Source organism: Chlamydotis macqueenii, chromosome 9 (genome assembly GCF_036417535.1).
Source record: "Chlamydotis macqueenii isolate bChlMac1 chromosome 9, bChlMac1.mat, whole genome shotgun sequence".
NCBI lineage: Eukaryota > Metazoa > Chordata > Aves > Otidiformes > Otididae > Chlamydotis > Chlamydotis macqueenii.
Window position 1 is genome coordinate 17,431,980 of NC_141564.1, and position 24,203 is coordinate 17,456,182.

The following is a 24,203-nucleotide window of genomic DNA, read 5'->3' on the forward strand; positions in this document are numbered from 1 at the left end:
AGTGTGGCGAGCGGGCAAGTCCGCCACGCGGGGCGCGGCAGGAGGCGGGCAGCTGCGGTGAGGGACGGGCGGGCGCGGAGCCGCCCTCTTGCACAACGGGCGGCCTCCGCCGCAGGGAGACACAGCCAGCGGCCTCGAGTACCGTGACATTTTATTCATAGTGATCATTTGTCTCTGGTAGATACAGTTTGATAGAGACTGATGCAGTTTCTGTTTCTCCACCAGCTTGCGATGTGGAGAGAGTCAGAGAAAATCTGTAGCCTGTTGGTCGGAAATATTAAAAAAGGGTATTCAGCATGTGCAAGGTACTCCATGTCCTCTGTTACTATAGCGTCCGACTGTATTTATCCTTGCAAAGCTCAGTAATGTGGTGCTGGTATTCCTGTTTTACTATTTGGAAGCAAAGGCAGCGGGTGTCTCGGCAACATCCCTAAAATCATGGAAGTATGGCAGAACAGGAAAAAGGGACTGCCAAGTGCCAGGCTAAATATCATAACCACTGGAACTCCCATCCTGGTTTTTTATGGGCTCAAGCCTGTGTTCATAATTTTAGAAGACATAGAAAATTATTTAGAAATAAAGACTAGCAGAAATAGTTTAAAAACTCATGAAGAGTTTCCTAGTTGGTTGCAGTTAAACATAAATGGGTTCTTTGTGCTCTCAAGACCAGCAGTTTACAAAAATATTTCAGAAAGAATGTGTTATACAAATTGCTATGGAGGCTGTTCATAGATAAACCTAACGTGCTGCTTCCTTTGCTGGCCCCTTGATCTCTGCTGATATTGCTGTAACAGTTCTAATACCTTCCAGAAGCCAGTTCTTAATTAGCAAACAGGTTTGCATCCTCTGCCTTCTGAAGGAGCTTTAATCAGCCCTTGTTTTCCCACAGGACAATCTACCTTATTACCACAAATACAGTTTGTTTCATTGAGAATTTCAGACACTAGCTAGTCCTAGCTTCTTTTCCTCAAGAAAGTGAAGTTGCAGCAGGTCTGCAAAATCACCACCTCTGATTTTTTTGCTACCTAGACCTTATTATGGGAATGAGTAAAGATACTTGTGTCAGGAGATCAGATGTTAAGAAAGTCTTGGCCTGTGAAACAGTAACTGCAAAACAGCTGTATGCAATAGTGAGGCTTGCTCTTACCTGCAGAAAACAGCATAAACGCTTCTCTCTTCACAAAGTTTCCATCCTTGTCCAGGAAAAAATCAAGGTTAAACTGTCAAAAACTCTCCCACTACTCTTCATCATACAGGACAGAAAATATGTTGGAGAAAATTAAGACAAAAGAAACATATAGGGATCTTTTTCACAGAGTCAGAAACCAGTGACTTAAATTGCCAAGATATCAATTGCTCTCTTGAAATTGCCCAGTGCAAGTGTCAACTAATTATTTCAGGGTGAGAAACAGGGTCACACTGTGCTATCTCCTACAGAATAGCTTATTTAGAAATTATTAGGCACTCATAAAGATTTATTTTAGAACACCAGAAGATGCAGTAATTACAGTAAGAAAAGCTTTTCAGGGGGCAATGTGGGGAAAATAAGCAGCACTAAACTGAAGGGTTCACACTGACCCAAGACCCCTGACTTTGGTCTTGATTTTCTGAAAGACGTCTTCCAGCAAAGACACATAGGTCTTATCCTTTGGGAAGACCACCTACACAAGGTTGGATATGATTTAAGGCATTCCACTGATACAATAAATTGCACGCATAGACACTATTTTTCCAGAATTTCTGTGGGTTTATATTTAACTTGTACCAGTTAAATATAAATAAATATAAATAAAAAGAAGCCTAGGATCATTATACTGGTACCTTTATACTGGTCTTGAAATCCTGTATAGAAAAATGGTAAAAGTAACATTTGTGCAGAAGGAGAGGGAAACCTGAGTACAGGTTTATTTGTGTTATAAGATGTAGATAAAGTCCAGCATCCTATTCACAGTGAAGAGCTCCTCACAAGTTGTTCAGACTCACCTTTGGGTAGTTTTGCAGCCTGGAACAACATAAATACAACATGTGGTGTTCCAGTCAGTGGGAGAGGTCTGCTGCCTGGCTTTGTCAAAGCTTAGTGGCTTTAACATACCTTAGCAAAGGGAAGCCTTGCAGCGCAGTATCCTGGGTGCATTTGCATATATACCATACTGCACTTGTGCCGCTATAACACATAGTCTCATCTAGAATTGTATTTGTGTATTTGCAGCTGAGTCAACAGCATTTTGCCTATTATTCTGCCATGAGCAACAACAGCAACATGTGTAAGTGCAGATACACACATTTCTCACCTCGTACTTCAGATATACCATCATGGGGAGCCCAGCATAAAATGATAGTGGTGGCGTCTGAGCCTGCTGTGAGGAGATCTGTGATGACTTACACCATGTTGGTCTCACTCATTGTAGAGAGTGAATCATCCTTTTCCTGCAGATGAGAGACAGACAATGAGATTTAAGACTATTTTAATAGCACAGCAAATTTCCAGCAACAGAGCTTTTTTCCTTTACAGAGTACATACTGAGTTGATGAAGCTGGTAAGATAGCGGTCATGTAGTTCTTTTTAAAAAATAATCTTGCTAACTGAGGAAGACAGCATACAATAAGCTTTCTTGCAGTCTAGGGTGGAACAATATTACTCTCTCTGTGGTTGGTGACTGCCAAGGAAAATCCCTGGTACCTTCACAAAGTACTTTGCTTTTGAAGTTGAATTCAAAGAAAGAAATAGCTCAACAGTCTCTCAGGAGGAAAAGGAGGAGAAGGAAGTAGAAGTGCAGCCTGAAATATCTTAAGTACAAGCATTTTAATTGTGTTGCAGCTGCACAAGATACAATTACTTGTTACCTTTAACATCTGAGCTAGGTATGCATCAATGAAGTTCTGTGGCTCTGCAGGCATCTAGCTCTTCTGGCGGTTCCTGGTCTCATCCTTAATAAGTGTTCACAGATCCTGCAAGTCTGTTAGTGCCATCAGCAATCTCATTAACACAGTTGCTTAAGTGCCTCAACAGTGATGGGAAAGTGTCGTAGAGCTGCATGTGGAAATACAGGAAGGAAGGCTGTGACATCTTGGCTTCATAGTGCATTTAAAGCCTGAATGTTCACAGCTGAACCGTGCCTAACCATGGCTATGATCCAGATGTATTACTTGTCTGAATACAGTAAATGAATGACTGATTAATTTTTTTAAAATTTTCTGGGAGATAAGAGGTGAAGACCATTACCATACAGTTACTTTCCAGATTGCCTGCTCTCCACTAGTGACTTTCAGATTTGGGGGATTTAAGTGCCCTTGAGTACAGTTTTTCTTATGTTTTCTAAGTGACGTCTTTCCCAAGTGACCTGTTCCCTCCTAAATATTAAGTCAATACTTGGCTGTAGTTCTCAAAGCCAGAACCACGTTAGCTTGTCCTGTTTTTTCTGGATGGTTTTTGCAACCCAATGTTACACAGGAAATCAGGGCTATTACAGAACCCTTCATAAGAGGAAAAACCTGATTCTGGCCCCAGGGCAAACTTGATGCTGAATAATATCAATACAAAGTCAGATCGGTCTCTCTGAAGAGAGTTATTACAGGAGATTCAATGGGACAAAGCAAGCCAGGAATGGTTGCAGAGGCATCGTTACTGAGAAAGAAGGGGACAGAAGTGAGTGCTGGTTTTAGCAGAATTCAGTGTTTATTTAAAAGCTTTTCTTCCTCTCTGTGCGTTGGCAAAGAACAACCATTTCATGCCACAACTCACTGAGGGATGCTGTCAGGCTTTGATACAGTTGCAGGGCACAGGTCAGTCCTCACCTGAGGCCAGGAGGTGCCCTGGAATTCTGCCATGGCCTAGGAGTTTCTGAGCAGCCTCTGTAGAGAAGCAATGTCCAAAAAGCATATCAGCAATCACATTGTTGATAGAAGAAGGGAGTGGGACAGAGAGATCCATGCCTACAAACAGAGAAAGTTGCATCATTAACTTCTTTTATGACCCTTTGTTACACTGAGCTCCCATCCAGCCTGCTCTTGATTTGCTTGGGATTACACAAATAGCTGAGCCTGCAAGAATCAAGATGTAGGAGTTTAACTGGGAGATCATTCTTCAGGCACCTTTATAATGAGCAAGGGAAAGATTCCATCCTACAGAAAAGTACATAATCAGCACAATTTATGAGTCTCTCATCTGTCACTTTCTCCCATAAAAGTTTAGCATGAAAGCAATGTCAGGTGTGATGTTCCAGCCAAGTGCAAAATGAATTGTGAAAGCATCAGCTGTGTAAACTTCCCATCAAACCTGCTGCAGAAATTGCAACTTCCAGTAGAAAAAGCAGCATTGGAAATAAGGTGAATGAGCCCATGTCATCACCACATACAGATCTATATTTCATCTCTTTCTCTGGTAAAGACCTCAATCGGGCAGCCAGCTTCCTCCTGGATCCAGGCTTTTCTTTCCTACTCCCAGGTTCCTCAGAGTCATCAGGCTGAACTGTCTCTGCTGCTTCCAGGTGTGCCCATTGGCAAAGATGATGCCTGCAACAAAGTGGAGAGGGACTGGGGAGAAGTATGGGACTGGTTTCTCCATAAGCAGGACTCGTGAAATCTTAGTGGTTCCAAGATTTACCACTATGAGTTTGAAAGAATCCCTGGCAGTATTTATGTGGGGAATTGTGAGAGGTGTTTACGCTAGTTTTTCACATCTACTTGATCCTTTTTGTGGGAAATAAGTTCCATGCCTGTCTTTCCTTTTATGCTCCTTTACCTAAAACCATGCATTCAACACACGCTGGATCCTGTTGGATGACATTTTTTACAATTTTATACCTTTTACCGCAAAGACTTCTTGAGATAGCTTGGTAACCTGCTCAGTAACTAAGAATTGGCCAGGCTATACAAGTGCATAAATGGGAAACACATTCATTTTGTGTGCTGAATGTATATTTTGGGCCTAGCGTTTGAGAAGGTCATGCAGCAGTGGCTCCACAGCATTCATCTTGCTGCCAAGAGCAGCTCTTCTTGAAAAGAGACATCAAGAGTAGATGCAGTCCTTGTACCAAACCCCATTCTCTGATCAGCTTGTTCTGCTAAAAATATTTCAGTACACATCCTAAAAAAGGATGCCACAGGTCTCTCACAAAATTATTCTGCATGCCCAATCAAGGCATCTTTCACTGCTTGAAATCCATTTAGCACAATCACTGGTGTTTTTCCTGGCCAGAGTGTGTATGTATTTCCATACATCCCGGCCACCTAGAGAGACAATGAGACACATGATGACATACAGATATGAGGCATTTACAAATGTCTCCTTTCCACGTCTTAGTGGTTCTAATGTGAGGGCTGTTTTGCAGCCCTCAGCATTGCCCAGGAAAGGGGTGGGAGAAATTCATCCTGCTGTCAGGAAATAAAAGAGGTTGGAATCATTTTTCACTATTAAAACCTTAAAAGGCTTTCACTGTTATTAATGCATTGCATTATTATTTATGGCTGTTATTTATGTACCTGTAGTTTGTATAACCATCAGTGTGACAACCCTGTCATGTTACCCAGAAATATTCAGCGGGATTTCTTCCATTTACATTGCCCCACCAGATGTGATTGATGGATACTGCAAAATCATAAATCCCGCTTTTATTATCTTTCCATGTTTATTTGTTTTCCAATCATACAGCTTTTACTTACACAAGAAACAGCCTTCATCGTTAAAGTAGAAATTATAGTTGTAATTAACACGTGCAGCCATTAGATGGTAATGTTTGCTCACCGTTTCACGGAGCATTGTGCTTGCGAAGTGAGGCAGTTAAGCCAAACTTTTAAACCACAGCCATTGATCTGGGGTATCTCATTTGAGATGTGTTGAGTATCGTGAGCTGCCTGGGAAGTACTAAGCTCCTACACATCCCACTGATTGCAGCCGGAGTTTGGGTTCTCAGTAGTTCTGCAAATCAAGTCTCTGGCACCCATAAATTGGAGACCAGTTTTGAACTCTCTGACCCTGGGAAGTTGAGAAAGACCTAACTGCACAGGAAGATGAGGTTGTGTTACCTTGCTCAAAGATTTAGGATAACTGATAGAAACAACATAAGCTAACCTGTGACTGTGTGGGATAGGAGGTAAGGATTCCTGAACATCTGTTTCAGGGATTTTAAAGTATGAAGCAGAGGAATGAATAAAGATCATGCCTGCACATGTTACATATATGTGTATATGTAACACCAAACATGTTACATATATTTGTATATGTAACATCAAACCATAAGTAAATATATTTATGTAACTCTATATATGTGTGACCTTTTTCTGAGCAGTTGCAGCACTTTGATAATATATGATGAACACTTGAAAGATGGAAAGGCATATCTCTGCTCTAGGGTTTTTCAGTGAACTGGTGAAAACATGCCATTCATAAAGCTGTTAAGAGTTTCACTAATCACAGTTTCCACATATGTCCTGGCTTCTGCACTTTGCTCTTAGGAATCCACTGGTAATTCTGTGTTGCTGAACTCACAGATACTGCTCTGAAACGTCTCTAAGCAGGACTGCATCTCTCTGGAATTGGGTGCAGGCCTCCTCCTTTGTCATTGTTGAAAACAAAGATGTAGCCAGGGATTCTGAAATACACTGACCGTACTGAAAATGCGTGCAGATATGATCAGGCACCTAGTTGCTGCCCCATGCCGTGAGCAATGGCTGTTTTCTGTAGGGGAGAGTAATTTGAAAAATTATTTTCACAGCAGATGGAAGTCTGGTTTCTTGCCTTAATAGGCCGAGTAAGGTGGAGAGGGCAGAAAAAAAAAGTAATTGAATCCCTGAATTGGATACCATCTAGTTCCCAAAGGAACTGCAGAACCTATGTTTCTTTCTGTACACACAGGAAAATAGGGAGCCTCAGTGATGCATCTTGTCTCACACACCTCCCAGGCTTAGTGATTCTCCTTTTTACCAACATTACTGCAGGGAGGGTTTCCTAGGAGAGCCAGAGATGAGAACATGCCATGAATTCCAAGCATGAATCCTTCCTGGCTCATCCTCTAGCAGCACATGGAGAAGGGGAAGGGTCCTGTGGGTCTTGTTTGGCAGATGCAGTGTGTAGACCACATTAAGGAATGCTGGTAACATTACTAATATCTTCCTTCTGTGCCTCCACATTGTCCAAGAAAAACGAAAAAAGGCCAGAAAGCCAGTGTGTTGAAACACTACTGTACCAAAGAGTACATAAAATGTCACCTAGCTGCAGTTCTGTGCAGCTGCTTACTTATTTAGTCAAATGGATTAAAACTTTAATCTATTCACTTGGTTGTTTTGCAGTGCATAGCAGCTCTAATGATACTGACACTTGCAACACCCTCCCGAAACAAGCAGAACTCTGGAGAAGAAGAACTATTGTCTCAGTGTAACCTTCAAAATCCTAACACCACAGGTAACAAAGCTTTTCTTCGTCCTTTTCCCTAAAAGCAATATCATTCATTCCTATCCCCAACAGCAAGGACTGGCCTGGAGCAGTAACACCTCCAGTGTGCTGCAGTCTCACACACTTTGCTGCTCCTGCGTTGGCCAGGCCAGGCTTCTGTCTAAGGAAGCCTTCCAGGGCCTTTTTGTGCCAACACGTAACCAGCCAATGGCAATATTGCCAAAATAAGGGCTACAGGATTCACTGCTCAAGGAAATAAGCTTTGCTTTGTGCCTCTTTTTGATGAGTTTTGCTTATTCTTCCTGTTTCCTTTCCTCCCTCCTTGTAGCTCCTACTGTAGTAACAGGATTCCTCAGGCATTTTTTTTTTTTTTGACTGGGTGATTTTTTTTTGACTGTTCAGTGATTTGCAGCATTTACAACTGTTGCTACAGACCCTTTCCATTCACTGCTAATCCTTTCTAAAGTCCAACAGGGAGACATAGGGCTTGAAGTTTTGCCTAGAAAGCTCACAGTCCAGACTGAAGCCAGGAAGGACCAGAAAGATGCTTTTATCTTCTAGCCAAGGATACATTAGGAGTCTACACCTAAATTATTCATAAAACTATTAAAAGCATCAGTACCTTCAAGACTGTTTCACAATGAATTTGGAAGTCCACAGTTAAGGGGAGAGGTGTTGGTTCTGGAGACAGCTTCCTTTGGGCCCTCTGAATATTCAGGAATATCAGAGAAATCCAGATACAGAGAAAGACAAGGACATCCATAAAAATGTGACTTTTAGAAAACAGTGTTGTCCTCATGTCCCTCCTCACTCAGCTGTGACCTGCTAGCCCCAGAGCCACCAGCCCCCAGATCCCCACCCCCACAAGCATTAGCCCTGTTGGAGCACTTGGACAGCATGGGCAAATTAAGCAAGTCTAGTCCCAAGCAAATGCAGCTGGGCCACAATGGAGCATGTCCCTCAAACTCTGCACAGAGTGAGCAGGACAAATGGATTAGGTGAATTGAGGTGGGCCACTTTTCAGCTATCACAGTGAAAAAAGGGCTAGTGCTCTGGTCTGGACATCATCTTAGACTTTAAAGACCTGGTTTAATTCCCTGCTGTGCTACAGGTCTCCTCTGTGATTCTGGGCAAGCTACTTCCTGTAGTTTCATGTTATAACCAGTCTGTAATCTACCTATAAGCAAGATGCCTTGAAAACAAATATTCCCATCTCCTCATTTTCCCTTTCACCAGGGTTGGATCTTGCAGCCACAGAGCTATGAAGTGACTGGATTCATTTGGCTGATCTGGTGGAAAGCCTTTCATTTTTAGTTGCAGAAATAGTTTTCCGCTGGTTCAGCAGTCTGAACACACTCACCTGCTGGCTGCTGTCTCACTAAGCAAAGTGAGAATGTGGCCAAGGACAAAAGAGGCAGGACCACCCCTTTTGGCAGACTCACCGATCATTGTAGCTGAAGTGTGAATCTTTATCTGTATCCTCTCTGCTTCAGAATGCCTCCTACTTGAGCTCCTAGGGCTGTTGCTGTCACAAATACATTCCCAGTTAAGCACTCCAGTGATAATAGACAGAACTACCCTGTACAGAAATTATATTACACTCTCTGGTGACTGTTTCCTTCTAATGCACTAAAACATTCTCAGCTAATGACCTACTTAGGTAGTAAGTGTATGGATGGCTTCAGGATGGAGAGACACAATAACAGGAGAGCTTTTTGGAAGACTGAAAACAAATCTAATGAATTTGATATTCTTCAGAAACATTATGAAAGACAATGAAGCATTGCAAAACACTTAAAGAGACCGTGCAGAAGAGCCTAGGAATTGCCAGCACTGTCATCTCCCTGAAATCAAACCTTTCTTAGTGATTTTTTTTAGTTTTGTCCATCTTCAGCATCAGGAATTTGAAGGACTTTCACAGTGTCTGCCACTGGTCAGAAGAGGCTGTACTAGGGGTGGACAGTGGTGTCTGTAAGGGAAAAAATATTTTGATCCCATGTTGCAGCTGGATGTTAAGGATGGGAGTTGCCCCTCTCTCACTGAATGTGCAACTGACAGCACTACGGTCTCATCAGGACCGGCCTGGGTGACTGGCTGTGCTCAGCAGCATGGTTGCAGGGACACTGCACTCTCTATGGTCATCTTCCAGCCTTGTTTACATGCCCAGCTCCCTCTGCTTTCATTCTGACTCAAGGAAAGGAAGAAAGACTGAATACCTCTTGCCAAGGTGCAAGGCAGCAAGATGAAGCTAATGGGCCTGGGTGAGTCCATGATTCTCAATAAATCAAAGATGTGTTTGTCAGCTCACACAGAGTATGGATTTCCAGTTGGATGCAGTTTTATAAGTTTTTACTTTTACACTTTGTGCTGACCTTGATGTGTTCTCTGAGAAAGCACAATCCAAGTGGTTTTGCATGTGACTTCATTAGTCTCCCTTCTTCTCCGGGATAAGTCAAAATATGGAGCAGTGCCCGGTGCAAAGTGGACATTGTGGTTTCTATTGCTGTCAAAAAGAGGTTGCGAAGAACCCAGACCAGGTTGTCTTCATCAAATTGCAGAGCTGGGCTTGCCTTTAATCTTCAGGCGAGAGAGGAGTGAGTTTAGAGTACAGCAGACATTACAGCATGTGCAGTCATTAACTCCAGATGACTTCAGCAAACAAGGATTTGCAGAATCTCTGATTTTCCAAAGCAAATAAATGTGAAGAGCAGTAGGAAATTGTAATGATGTCTCATAAGTCTCTGTTAATGTCTAAACAAAGTATTTTGTCTGTAGGCAGTGTTAAGAACTGCTTTGAATGATAGCAAAAGATCAAGCTGAAAGTTTTTCAAGGGCAGAGATTTCTTTCAGAGATCTGCTGGTCTGCTGAATTCAGAACACTCCATGGGATTTTCTTATTTCAGTGAAAGCTTTAGAACAAGTTTATAACGTCCGACTCCTCCACCACTGTTCTCCAGTGCCATCCTGCAGGGACAGCCCTGTGGTATCCGTGGAAACTGCTGGTGTTGTGTGTTCCTTCTTTACCAGAGAATGTGCAAAACATGCAAGCTCTTGAAAAACAAAACCATTCTTGAGAAGATCTAGGAGATGGTTCAGGAGCCAGGGCAAAATATAAAGCAGTAGCAAACACACAGCAGCCTTGCCTTTATTCTTTCTACATAAATTCCTGGCAGCTCTCTCAACATATTGAAGTATCCAAGATAAATTTTGGCAGTAAGATCTGCTATTTGATTTTACCAAGAGATGTATTTTGCCACCATGAGGCTGGTTCAGTTTCAGGACTCTGTTGAGCAGCATCTGAAAATATATGACTAGAGCACCATTAGGAAACATCTGAAACACCTAACCTGAATTACTACAAAAAAACCCAACCCTTTGGTTATCAAGAAAAATAAGATTCAGAGAAGGCAAAATCTTAATAAATAGTTTCTTCTCATCTGACAAACAAGTTTTTTAGATACTTCTGTCACAGTGCCATGCTGTCAGCTAGGACCTAACTGCTGCTGCAATTAACTTGCAGCCCTTTCTGCTTTTCATATTTTGTCCTGTAGGATCCTACCTGGACTCTTTGTAGTTTCTAATTTCTTTATATTGATCATTATTCCATGTGTGCTGTTTAAATTTTTAATTTTCTTTCTCTTTTAGGGGTCCTCTGTCTCAACCTTTCTACATCTGCAGGATATGATCTTCAAGCAGTTGTTTAACTGGTTCTACTGGAAACAGCTGCATAGAATCAAGGTACTTACAGGAGGTTGGGAGATGGTGCCCAAATTAAACATGTCATTCACTATTCCTCTGAATCATGTTCTTCACATGATACTTACAGAGAAATAATTGCTGTGAGCCCAGTAAGAAGACTAATAAATGTTTAATACATCTGAAATAGATCCTAGGAGGTGGACACTAGGCCTCCTCTAGGTTATCCCTAGGTTATCTAGCTATGAGCTAGCAGTGGCAGATCCTGTGTTAGACCAGACTCTGTTCTGAGTCTCCATGGCTCTGAGGACAATACCAGACAATAGTCTGGACCTCACTAGTAAATCTCTTCATTCTCCTTCCTTCTACTCCTTACGGGTATTGGTCCCCTTGCAGCTTCGATTAGCAGCAGGCACAGGCAAGAGCACAAAGAAATCATCCTCTGAGCTTGTTTGCATGTGTTGTTCTTGGACATACACATCCGCTGTGTCATGTTGTTTTCTTTCCCTGGGAACTATCTTCCTGATTAGAAAAATCATTCAATACTGGTTTATCTGATTTCTCCTCTCCCAGGATGATATGGCTTTCCCTGTAACAGTCTTCATGGCTTTTTTCAACCTAGCAATATTTGCATTAGAGAAAATATGGTCTATGTAACACTTATGATTGATTAATTCTGACACAAAGTGCTGAATTGTGTCCTTGAAGACAAAACAGATACCTTGTTGAGTGCCAGAGTTGCCAGTCATTTTCCCGTCCTCTGGCAGTTTGACAAGCCAGGTCACTCCATGACATCCTTAAGTCCTCTCTCTCCTTTTGCCTCATTCTGGACAGAATTTCGTACTGAGAATTTCTAATTCATGAGGTAACACTGGAGAACAATAGGTGTTAAGGAATAATGAGCTGGGGAAGAGTGAGTCCTTAACTGAAATGTACTAGTGAATGCATTGGTTGCCACCAAATGTGGCAAAAAAAAAAAGGTGGGTAGGGCGGCATAATTTAGACTGGTATTTTTTAAGCAGAGAGGCTTAAATAAATACATATTTATTATGTGGAGCACCACGGATTTCTTTGGAAGTTCAGTACTGCTAAATACCATACCACTTTACCTCTGTGGTTCTCTTTGAACTCAGAAATCTCTCTCTTAGGCTGCCTGTCCTTGCAACAATAAAATAAAGATTTTCAAATTGAATTAATTGTTCCCTGAGGGTGAAAATAGTGCTTTCTTGGCTTTTGGCTGAGTCACAAACACTCCATTTTCGTTCCCTCTCAGGCTCAGAAGGTTCCCCTAAATCCATGCTTTTTTCCATGGACTCTGTCAGTGACATGTTTTCACAAGAGTAAGCTAAGATGCAGCATTGCTCCACATATAACACACCTTATTTACGTGGCATCTTTTGATTATTTTATCATTTATCAGCTAGCCACTTTAAACGTGTAAGTTGTGTAACTTCCTCCAGATGTTCTGTTGGCTGTGGTGCTTTCTGAAACCAACACAGCCTGAAGCCTGGTTGCAATGGTGGGGAGAGTACCTGGGTCAAAGGGCTGGTCTCCTTCGCTTATCACAGCTCAGACACTGCTAGACTAGGAAAGAAAAACTGGAGCTGCTGAACGCTCCCTTACCTCCTTGCTGCTCCCTGTTTGTCCTCAATGCTGACCAGGACAAGAGCTGAACTTCTTTTACTCCAATAGTAGGAGAGAGGCTTTTTTTCCTCCCACGACTCCTCTGCACTCCTTGTAATTTCTCTTTTCTGGAATCTCCAGCAGGGCAGGGCTGCTGGGCTGAAATTTGTTTAGTATATGACACTTTTCCACCAGCTATTTATCACCTAGTGCACCGTAGTCTCTTGGCTCCTAATGAGACTTGCCTCTTCCCCAGAGCAGGGAATTGTAAAAACTATTTTGAATGAAAATTTAATTCCATATACATAGAGGGAGAAAAAATTTGAAATCCTTTTGATTTGGGCTAAATAGAGTTCACAGCTGCTGTGTTGTTTAAATTTTATTGCTTTATTTCTTGTGGATGTCTCTGGGGCAAGGAGAAATCTACAGTTAAACCCACAGTTTCTTATTCATTTTTATAAGAAATGTTTTCATGTATTTGTACATATAAAGCCATTGATTTGTTCCAGCTAATATGAGCTGCTCCTGAGGAGCAGAGCACTGTGGAACCACCTTAACAGATAATTCATACAGATTTATAGTGGCTCCTCTGAGCGTGCTGGAGAATGACCCAGATAATTTAGGAGTATTTTTCCTGTGTTTTATTGTACCTAAATTTGTCTGGGCTTATTCTAGGTATTATTTTCTACCTTGTGTGTTCATTTTTATGTTCAGCCAGACCCATAAACCCTTTTTTTCCTCTACGAGGTCTGCAAGGAGTTTAGAATCATTTAAAAATGTCAAATTGCAAAGCTTGTTCTACTTCTCTGCTTTTCTAAATCATCAGTGAGGACATTAAATCAAGTCAAACCTAACACTAGATCACTTTGTACCATCCCTGCAAATATACCTTACCTCATTCAGCAAGTATCCAGCCATGTCTGTGAGTTTTTACTGAGACTAATTGAAATTAATAGTTTCGTACATGTACAGAAATACATTACGAAACAGCCAACACAAAGCCAGCCATAGCACTGAACACAGTAAAGCAGGTGTATCTAGATGCCAGAAGGATGTTTCTAGCAGATACTGCTGTGAAAGCACCTGCTGCTAAGAGTACCAGCACCAACGCAAGTTTCAGGTACATGCATTACATCTTTGAAGCCCTGGCTTTGTGTTACTCCAAAGGAATCTCAGGATGGAGGCTGCTGTGCGGAGGAGACCATTGGGGCATCTCAAAGGTGGACAAGATTACCAGTGCTCAGTTTGACAGAGACTAGAAAAAGATTCACCAAAAACATAACTCAAAATTATCCTGAGCCTTGCAGCCACTATGTCAAGCTGCCTCAAGCCTAAAGCACCCTCAGACCTTACAGAAGGCCAGAAATTGAGCTTCTGAGAGCAGTGGATCGGCAGACTGGAGAGAAGTTGGACCAGATCTGCCAAGGCTGCTTCTTGGACCTCAAAAAATAACACAGCTACAGCCAACAACAGTGGAGGGGAGAGCACTGGATGTAGGCCTGACCCTGGAGGGAGCTGAGGTAGCAGCTATTGCAGTGGCTGGGAATTGCCATTCCCTCCGATGGCCAAACAGAGCTGGCAAAGGGAGTTTTTGCCAGCACACAGTATAAGAACTCCATTAATATAATGTCCTTAAAGACATACACTTGTAACTGTCCTTCCCCAGGGATGTCTCAGGACTAGAAAAATAGGTCAGTTATCAGCTTTGGTGTTTAGCCACAGTAGGATGTTGATTAGAAACAGTCCGTGTCTCATATCACCACAGTTAGCCAGCCCAAATTAGGATTCTTAGAGGTGCCAAACCTCAGTGAGGAGGTACTGGCTTGCTACCAGTCATGGCCACTTCTCTCTCTGTTTCCCTGGACTATCCTTGTTTTCTTCCTTTCTTCCCTTACTCCAAGCACTGCTTTTTGCTCACCTGCTATCTCCCCGCCAAGCTCTGGTCCACCTGCTTTAGAAGCCATACTGCTCTCTCCCTCCATCACCTCTTTCTCTGGTCAGTGCTCTTAGGCTCAGCCTGTGAACCCAAACATCTGTCCTCAGGTTCAGGAACTCATTTGGGGGTTTTTTTTTCAGTACTTTCAGTCCCAGGCCAGACACCTTTTCTTCCATCCTCCACTCACAGTCTTTTATAAAGTTCAGCCACTGCCAGTCTAGCCCAAGCTCAACATCAGGTTTCACTAGCAGCAAGAGTGTTTTGCTCTTCACCTGTTTTGAGCAAAGCCACAGCCCTTGCCTCAGCACTGTCCAGATTCTGCTTAAGCTCTGCCCTCCTGCACGCTGTAAGAAATGAATGCGTTGCAAGGACAACTTAAAGCTGTGGAGCCTGGCAGTTGTCTCTTTCATCCATTGCTCACATGCAAACTGATCAGTGCTACGTAACAAACTCCTGCTCAGGTTGTGGTAAAACGCCTCTGAGAACCAGCTACCCACATCTCCCTTCCCTGGCCAAACACAGCAGCGTTAACAATTAAGCAACATTAATACTGGCCACTTAAACTTCAGCTCTGTTATACCCCTTCTGGACAGTGGAAATGGGTTGATAGATGGGATCAGAAAGTTAAGGCTCCCCTATTGGAAGTATAAATGAAGATTAAAAATTGGTGGTTTGTTAATAATTACACTGATAACTGAGTTACATGAATCTCACCTCTTAGAAAGTTCACTCATCTCCCTTCCACTAGTGGGGCAACTGAATCCTGCATGCTGTCTTGTAATTAGTCTAAAATCACTCAGGAGTGTTGTATACCATGTGGTTAAAAATGTGAGTGATGCTTTTGGGTACTGGCACTCAAAAGTAAAGCTGTACTCCAGCTCCTGACTGGTGTTTGTTACCCTGAACAAGCTTCCTACAGCTGGCTAGTTGCCTGTGCATTGGCTCTGTGCTATACCCTCTGAACTCCTATAGAATTCTAAACTCATCCTTTACTGTACTTTCATAAATCATGGCAGGGAACTGGTTTGAACTCCCTTAAACTAAAAAAAAAGCAAGTGAAAACTGTTGACTTTGTAAGATTTGGTCTCAGAGAAGGTACCTTCTTGATTGAGCTGATTAGACCAGACCTCCTGTGCTGAATTCCTGTTAAAAGGCAAAAAAGCACCATAGTGTAATTCACCTCAACAAATGAGGACAATTCCTAACAGTGTGATTTCAATCTAAAGAGACATCTCAAAGGGCTAGGGAACAAGGATGAAATGAAACTTATCTATGCATGTTGGAAAAAGGTTACAGAGCTGACATTTCTTTTCTTAGGTACAATTTTTATCTACAAATCTAATCTAACAAAATGACTTGCTGATTCAAATCATAGTACCCATATCTCCCACCATTTGATTTACAAATAAAGCTGCCTTAGCTGTAATGTTTTGGGTGAAATGGCAAAGCCGTTCTTCAGACCACGTTTGCCATCTCTTGTCCCCCAATCACTATGTGGTATGGCTTATCTGAGCCATCTGGCCTATATCATTAGCTGTAACAAACACCCAGAAGTAAACCCAATATTCCTTATACAGTCCTACCCTCAAAGGGATGCCCTTGCTTTATTCTGCAGTGTGTTTCTGCATATGCAGCCCTAGGCCTTTCTCTCTATCTTCCGCTGAAGATTTGAGTTCAGAATGATTTTTGCAGGTACGTTGACTGTATTTTTCACACGTTGAAACTCAACTGTCTCCAAAGCTCCCTAAATCTGTTCTTTCCTGATACTGAAGTTTGTTGTTCCTTTCAATTATTAATGTAGCATTTCACAATGGTAAATATAATGGAGATATTGAAGATAAAAAAGAAGAAGTGGGCAGATAATGACATTTGCAGCATAAGGATTTTATGGGGAGGGATTTCCTCATCGTGGATTACTCACAGTTCTCAGTTCAAGGCTGCCCTGACAGCATGGACTTGGATGCAGATCTCACATCTGGTGATACATGGCTCCTTAACAATGCCTTAAACGAAGTGTGTGTAACCCCAATTAGCATATTATCTCCTTTTTTTTAAATCAGAAATTTCATTCTAGTACTGAAGAAAATTTGATTTACTGTTTACAATGCATTTTTCTCACCTGAAGACATCTGGCAAACGAATAAATTAAGCTTTGAAAAGAGCCAGCAGCAAGACTTTTAATCAAAGGCAAATGAATAACATTAAGTGCACTTTGGCTCATACTCCAGGATTACAAGTTGCTTGGAACAGCATCTTTTTCTAGTCTCTCACTTTATGTTTCAGCAGGCACTTGGTCAGGTCACTGTCTGAAAGTAAGAGCAAATGTTTCAAATGGAAAATACAAGATTGTGACAATAAATGTTCAAACTGAAGATAAATATTGAACTATTTTAATTCTGAGTAAATGGCATAAAACTTAAGCATAGCTCTAGTGTGTCAGATGAAAGTTCAGCTAGTCTCGTGTTCCATTTCTGACAGCACATGACAGCAGATGCCTTAGGAAAGTTTGTAAGAACAGGACAAACCAGAAACACTGTATTAATATTAAACAGCCCAAAAATAATTTTCTTGCTGAAAATTTATCCAATTTCTTTTTGAACAGAAATAAATGTTTAGTCTAAGTCCTGTGATGAGGCATAGCTTACCAACAAGTCATGTGCAGTGCAATCCCCTCTGGTTCCTTTGAGCAATCTCCCTTTTTGTTGCATTTGACACCTGCCAGCCCTTCCACTGGAAAGAGTGAAAATTTCTTTTTCTGTTGCCTCTTGTCTGTTCAGGGTTTTCTAGACCTCCTCAAAAGCACAGAAATAGTTTCCCTGAATGTGCTATGCTGGTGTAATGGACAATATTTTTTCAAAATTAAATCCCATAAATGTCAGGTCCCCCCACTACACGCCATTGAGTCACTGCTTCATACACTGGAGCATCAACAGGGACAATTTAGCCCAAGCCTTTGACACAAGCCAATTTCCCAAACAACTTGTTTGAACAGAAGGGGAAAAAACATCAACTCTTGGTTTTAATCTTTGAGTGGATGTAAAATCTACCTTTTGCACAAGGCTCTCTTTGTCTCTAGTTTCTGCTTTTTCCTTTTGCCAGGATAAATAGTTTCCCTGGAGTATGGCACATAGCCTGCCATGCAATTGTGGCACCAATATTGCTACCCAGGAGAGCCTTACCATGGAACAGAAAGAAAAGCACAAGAAAAAAAATTAGCAGAGGATGCTGGTGTCAGACAACTTGGCAATATTTTCCTTAACTGTATGATAACCTTAGCAGAGCTGAGCACCATATAATGTTAGGCAGCTCTCTCCTCTTATATCCATCAACATTAAATAGTTCAGACTTTCTGGATACACGCTTCTTCTATCCTGCAAATATGAAACAAAGCAGCCACCTCTGCAGTTCTGTGACATGAACTCACTCTTCCCTGAAGGAATTGCAATGCTTTAAAAAGTAATACACCCAGTTGTGCATGTTTCCCTAGAATAAACACCTGCAACTTGGCTTCAAACTCTTCCAAATCATGTTATTAAAGGATGACAGTTCTACCACAACTCAGAGATCTGAGGCTGTGCTTGACAGTTGTTATGAAAAAAACAAAAAAAAAAAACAACAAAAAAAACACCTTTGGTGCAGGATTAGTCACTCCACTTAAAGGAAATGTTACATCACTCCACTCATCAGCACCAGGGCGTACACCTTTTAATCTGGCAGCTCCTTGATGGCGTAATGCAGACTTGTGCCTAGGGGCTGTAACCAGTGGGCAGCTAAGTGGTGACAAGATGATGGTCAGGAGAGAAAGCTACACTTAGAGGGGCAGGAGGGGAACTGAAAGGGCTGCGGGCAGGGGACTAGGCACATCTGCTGAGCCAAGTAGAGGTGACTCTGCTGTCATCCCTCACCAGCACCTGGCCTGGCATCTCTTCAGCTCTTTCCCCATAACCTGCAAATTTCTCTGCTGCCAGAGGTCAGTCAGTCCAGCAGCTGAAGGTCTATAACCCTGGACAAGTACTGAGAGAATGATCTCTAGGAGGGGAAACAGAGTTGCTCCCCATCCCAGAGGCACTCCCAAGCTTCCCAAGGGGATGCAGGAAGAGCAAAGTTAATTTCCTGAGTTTCTGTTTGCTTTCCACCATCAGCTCTCTTCAGATTTTTATGGGTATAAATCTTTACATGGGTGTAAATTGGTGATGTAGGTTTCCAGACCTATGGCACTAGCCCAGAAAACAGGGTCTGGCTGCTTGGCCTACGTGGACTGGTCCATACAGGAGGCTACACACACCACATTGGCTCCAGTGCTCAAGCCTAGCAAGACTCGTGAGCAAGACTGTCTGTAAACTCAGCCAGCTGCCTGCCTCCAGAAGGGAGAGCTGAGGGGCTCCTGCCCTTCAGCCAAGCTTTGACTTCAAAATCAAATGTGCTTCTTTGTCCTGCCTGGTAGGGTCTGGTGGACAGGGTCCCAGAGTGGCTGAAATGGACAGTAAATTACCAGTTCTTTCCACTTTGTGCCACTCCTAAGTCCTGCTTAGTCACGAGGAAGCTGATCTATCAACAATACTGAGTACAGCTGCAGTCTTGATGGATGTAATGTTCCAGCCCTTGAGCACAACCAGCTTTACATACATCTTATCATTAAGCTTCTTCAGTGAGTGGCAAGACGACAAGAGGAGTGGGCAAAGGCAGTGAGAGACATCATCTCTATCAGGATTTAGTGGAGAGGAGCAGGTGTGGGAGGATAGGGTGGGGAGGACAAGCGCAGATAAAGCTGGAAAGGAGGCTGAGCAGAAGTGTGTAGGTCCTGGAACAGTATTTGATACGCTGTGTGGAGTAACAGGGTGAATTATTTATGCTGGCTATTGCTTTTGTGAAACTCTACTGTCCTGATTTCCCTTCCAGCCCAGCAAGCCTGCAGATACTGGGTTGTGCTGGAGCAGACCACTGCCAGAGCTACAAGGCGTGCCAGGATCTAGTCCAACTCAACCTGACTTTCAGTAGTGCTCACTTCTTCTTAGCAATGTTCTCTGCCATTTTAAGTTCAGGAAGTTCAGATGTACAACAATGATTTAATTACAAATAGTTTATATTGCAATATAAAAGTACTTTTGGTCCTCGTACAAATTCAACCCTAATTTTATGGCAGTGTTTACAGACAGCTCTACTCAACTCCAACATTTGAATACTTTCCAAAAGTGACTTGCATTCAAGAATACTACAGCACTTTGCTTTAACAAAGCTACAGCTAAATTTGGCTGTCACTTCCAGCTGCATGCTTAAACTGTCTCAGTCTTGAGTTGAATCAGTGCCAGTAAGCAGCTACGTTAAGTAATAGATATTTTCGAATTCCTGCATCACATCGTCATTTATGTCTTTCTTACACTGAGTTACCTCCAGTGCGCCCTCCATAGTTACTGTGTTCTTTTCATGGTCTGGAACCTCAGAGAACAAATAAATCACATCTTCCAAGCTCACTTCTGAAAACTCACTGGTCATTGTTTTCAGCTCAGCACTGATTCCTCTACTAATATTCGTGCAGAAAAGAGTTAGAGGAGGCAGAAGCTTGATATGATGAAAGGATGTAAGTGGTGGGAAACGAAAAGGGAAGGTGAATCCTGAAACAGAGTTTATATGGGTAAAGGGTAGGTGGGAGCAGGAACTGAAACTGGGGAAGGAGGATTGGAAAGAGACTGAATGGAGAGCAGGAAGTATGGTGTGGGTTGTAATGAAGGAAGAAAAGGACCCAGAGGAAATGGGGAACAGCTGAGTGTTCAGGTAGCCCCTAGACACTGCCTTCCAAAGTCCCTACATTCCTCTGCTGCGAAGTTAGCAGTGAAACCCACTGGCAAAGTAAATATTTCACCCCACATTTATGCCTCATCCAAGTAGGATTGATAATGAGCATGATTCTACATCATAGAAACCTCATTTTAAATAATAAAAAAAAAAAACCCCACAAAAACCCAACTAACAAACAAACCACTTGGCAATACATTATAACAATGATCAGGCTGTCAGGTCACACATTCACATTGCTAGTAAACACCAAATTTAAGTTTCTTTCTTCCACTTTAGATGGACTCTGTTTATCTTCTTCTTAGGAGATACATCAAATTCACACATTAATGCACCTACATTCTAATCAGTTTCCTGGGTTTTGGGTGTTGTGGTTTGTTTTGTTTTTTTTTTTTTCTTTTTATTTACAGCTGCTGACAAATTAAAGCATTTAGGTTCAGGACAGTAAAATAAAAATATGTCTTTAAAAGTGCATTTTCCAGAGTCAAATTACTTGAGATCAGCAAACCACTCACAGAAATGACACCTACTCGGCTCTTGCTGAGATCCTCTTTTGAATTTTACTGCGGTTTGCTCAGGAGTGAGCATCATGACGATTCTGCTTGGCTAGGACAAGGTGACACAGCACGTTAGCTTCAGTTGGGAACCATAGTATCTTGCTTCAAGGGCTCTCCAAGAAGAGAAAATGGTTACACTCTTTGCAACAATATCTGTGACTTTCACAAGGACCAGATGAAAAGTACTGGTAGTCTTGATCTTGGCTTGTATCCACTTTCTGAATAGCCCTGGGATAAACTAATATCAATATCTTGGCTAGTAGAAGAAGGTTTATACATTTGAGAGGAAATTCACTGAGGTAAAGGTGGCTGTCTCATGCTGATCTCTGACATGCTGCAGCCTAGCGTGGAATGACACAAACCCTGTACGGGTGGGGCTGCAGTGTACCCCCAAAAATGGGCTCTGTGTTGATCTTCGTCACTCCCTCAGGGAGCCGGAAGGTGAATGCTCGCAGCAGATTGGCAAAGAAAATAAAGAGCTCAGTCCTTGCTAGATGCTCCCCCAAACACACACGGTGCCCTGCAGAAAGAAGAGGGGAAGGACAGTGAGTGTCTAGGAATTTTTCAGATTCATAATCACTTTGTTCATTCTTGTTACAAGCAGAGGGTTTTTTTTTTGTTCAAGGCTAGGATCGTGAAAGCCACAGAACTAAAACTTTCTGAATTCTTTCTCAGAAAGATCCCATCCAATGTCATAGGTTAGGACACACCAAATTAAAATCTCACTGAAAATCGCTGAGGTACCACCATCATTGCTTTCTTGACCCTGTAGAAAATTGTTTTCCTTTTACAGGAGATGTTGAGCTTCAGGGTCATACACAAAGAATCTGACAGCTGTTTGCACATGCTTTCATAGGAAGTTAAAGTCAGCAGATCAAAATTACTTAGCAATGCCATTTGCATTTGAAGAAAGGCTTGGTCACTTTGCAGGCAGAGCAAGAGGCCTGCTGTTAATTTCCAAGGGTTCCTCATTGGAACCAGTGGCATGAGCAGAAGAGGTGAATAATACATTCACATTTCTGGATCAGCAGACAGATAAAAGGAAAGAAAAAGCCATCTGCATTAAGATGGATGGACATCTAAGTGAATACTCTGCTATATCAACAGAGAAATAAAAAGAAAAACAACAAAGTAGGAACTTTACTGCTAAGTGTGTTCTCTAACTGTGCATTATCCTATTTCCTTCTTTTGCAACTGGATTTTCAGTTCTAAAAGCAAGGACTTAATCCTTTGTTTACCAGGATCCATTCTGCTTTTCTTTCAGCTTGTTCCTTTAAAAGGGATTGCAAGTAACTCCAGTATACACACGACACATTGCCTCTCAGGAAAAAAATGTACACATAAAGAATACTACCGACAAAACCTGTGGATGACTGCAGCATGCAACAGGCCTAGGAGGTTCCGGAGTTTGAGTGGGATTCCCACTACAGTGTCCTAAGAACAATCTGGAGTCTGACAGCACATAAGGATCTCCCTTGTCAGAAACAAACCAGTACTGTTCTTTAAATGCAGCAGACAGCAGAGATAGAAGATGTTATCTGAAGAAATACCATAGTCTCACACTTCTGTATTCTTCATCTAATCATTGGGTCGGTTCAAACTGCCAGTGCATTTACCTGCTGAGAATGGTAAGAAGGCTTGTCGAGGTGTAAAGTTTCCTTCTTTATCGAGAAAATGACCAGGGTTGAACTGTCGAGGTGTCTCCCATTCCTCAGGGTCATACAGAGAAGATGCTATATTGGGTATAACGATGGTGCCCTGCAGGGAAGAAACTGTTGATTCAGTTCTATCTACTAGCCTCTCACCCATCAGTTTCTGTCTGGGAGATAAAACAGCTACTTGTTGCCATTTCTTTGTAATAAGCAGATATGCTGTGGTTAGAAGATAATTTGCCTAGAAAATTGGAGTTTGCGATCATTTTCTTAGTTGGAAAATATTAGTTCTCAGTCCTGCAGCTATCTCAATGGGTGTTAATAGCATTAGTGATGTTGCTATAACGGCATTGTGACCACTTTTACTATTAGTCTTAATTACACTTCTGGTAGGACTTTTGGTAGATCTTCAGGTCCCAGTGTTGCAAACCTCCTTTCAGGCTTAAGAGAGAGAAATGCATCCAGAAATAACTGCAGTACTTCACTGACAACCACCTCTGAGCCCTTTTAGCAGTATAACTTCAGGTTTCTTCTTTACTGGTTGTTCTCAGCAGACCAGTTTGTGTGCCTTAGCTACCTAGCTGTCGGAAGCAGACAGAACAGAGTGAAACCTTCACCACAAAATGAGTTAGGTGGGGCCAGTCCCAGATGCCAGTAATGATGCTGGCCTTGCCCATCTCTCTTGCAATAAAATCAATCAATTCCTGTTTCATGCTAGCATTTTACAGTGAGAACTGGCACTCAGAATAGCTTATGTCACTCTACAGAATGCCTTACTGCCTATAAACACTTGTTTTGGGCAGTATTTAGGAGCAATTCCCTCACTGTCAGCTGTAGCTGTCTCTCATCTATTATGATTCAGATAGGTCCCTTATCTCATGGAGTCAGTGGAGCTGTGAGCCATCCTCTCACAAGTCTTCCTCCATCCCAGGAGTACTGGCAGTACCAAGTTGGACAGGGATGTCTTAACCAGTGCTTTGGCAAACCAGTTTCTCCTCTCAGTCCATCCCCAGCCAAGCAGAGCTGGTCTCTGCAGTTGCGCTGTTGATCAGCAGGGCAGGAGCTCGAGGCTTCCGTGGCATGGGTTTTATCAGCTCTCTGAGCATCAACACGCTTATTTCATTCCTGGAGCCACAAATGGTAACCCTTTCCCAGACACCGCACTCCTGGGTTAGATGGAGAATACTTCATAGACGGAAAGTAGGTTACAAAACTGGAATAAAAGCTAAATGTCTCTCTGCTGAAAAAAGAACAGAGGCTGAAAACGTGTCTGTACCTTTTTGACAGGGAATCCTAGCAATGTGGTGTCCCTCACACACACTCTGGGCATGCCAACAAAAACAATGTTGCTGAAGCGTTGGATCTCATGAATCACAGCGTTTGTATAGGGCAGTTTTTTCCGATCATCATAGCAAATTATCTGGGAAGGACCCAAAACAGCATCCAGCTCCTTTTGCACTTTCTCTGTGGAGAAATATTTACCATTTCGGATGAGGAAAAAAATGCATAAAATATTTTAACTGATCTCTTTTCTTAGAGCAACAGGAAAATGTATT

At 42.2% G+C, this 24,203-nt stretch overlaps 1 protein-coding gene and 1 long non-coding RNA gene across 2 annotated transcripts in view; one reads left to right on the top strand and one right to left on the bottom strand.

The window, feature by feature from the left end:
- LOC147599704 (uncharacterized) lies at positions 1–22,482 on the top strand. The gene is made up of 4 exons (XR_015259325.1): positions 1–305; positions 7,288–7,399; positions 11,036–11,128; positions 22,260–22,482. It is a non-coding gene; the product is annotated as an uncharacterized LOC147599704 (long non-coding RNA).
- LOC104481885 (cytochrome P450 2J6) overlaps positions 21,337–24,203 on the bottom strand; it is a 13,346-nt gene continuing 10,479 nt past the window's right edge. The window contains exons 7-9 of the mRNA XM_010123210.2: positions 23,924–24,111; positions 22,612–22,753; positions 21,337–21,515 (exon numbers count right to left, since the gene is read on the bottom strand). Of these exons, the coding sequence (XP_010121512.1) occupies positions 21,337–21,515; positions 22,612–22,753; positions 23,924–24,111 (509 nt within the window). The remainder of the gene's footprint in view (positions 21,516–22,611; positions 22,754–23,923; positions 24,112–24,203) is intronic.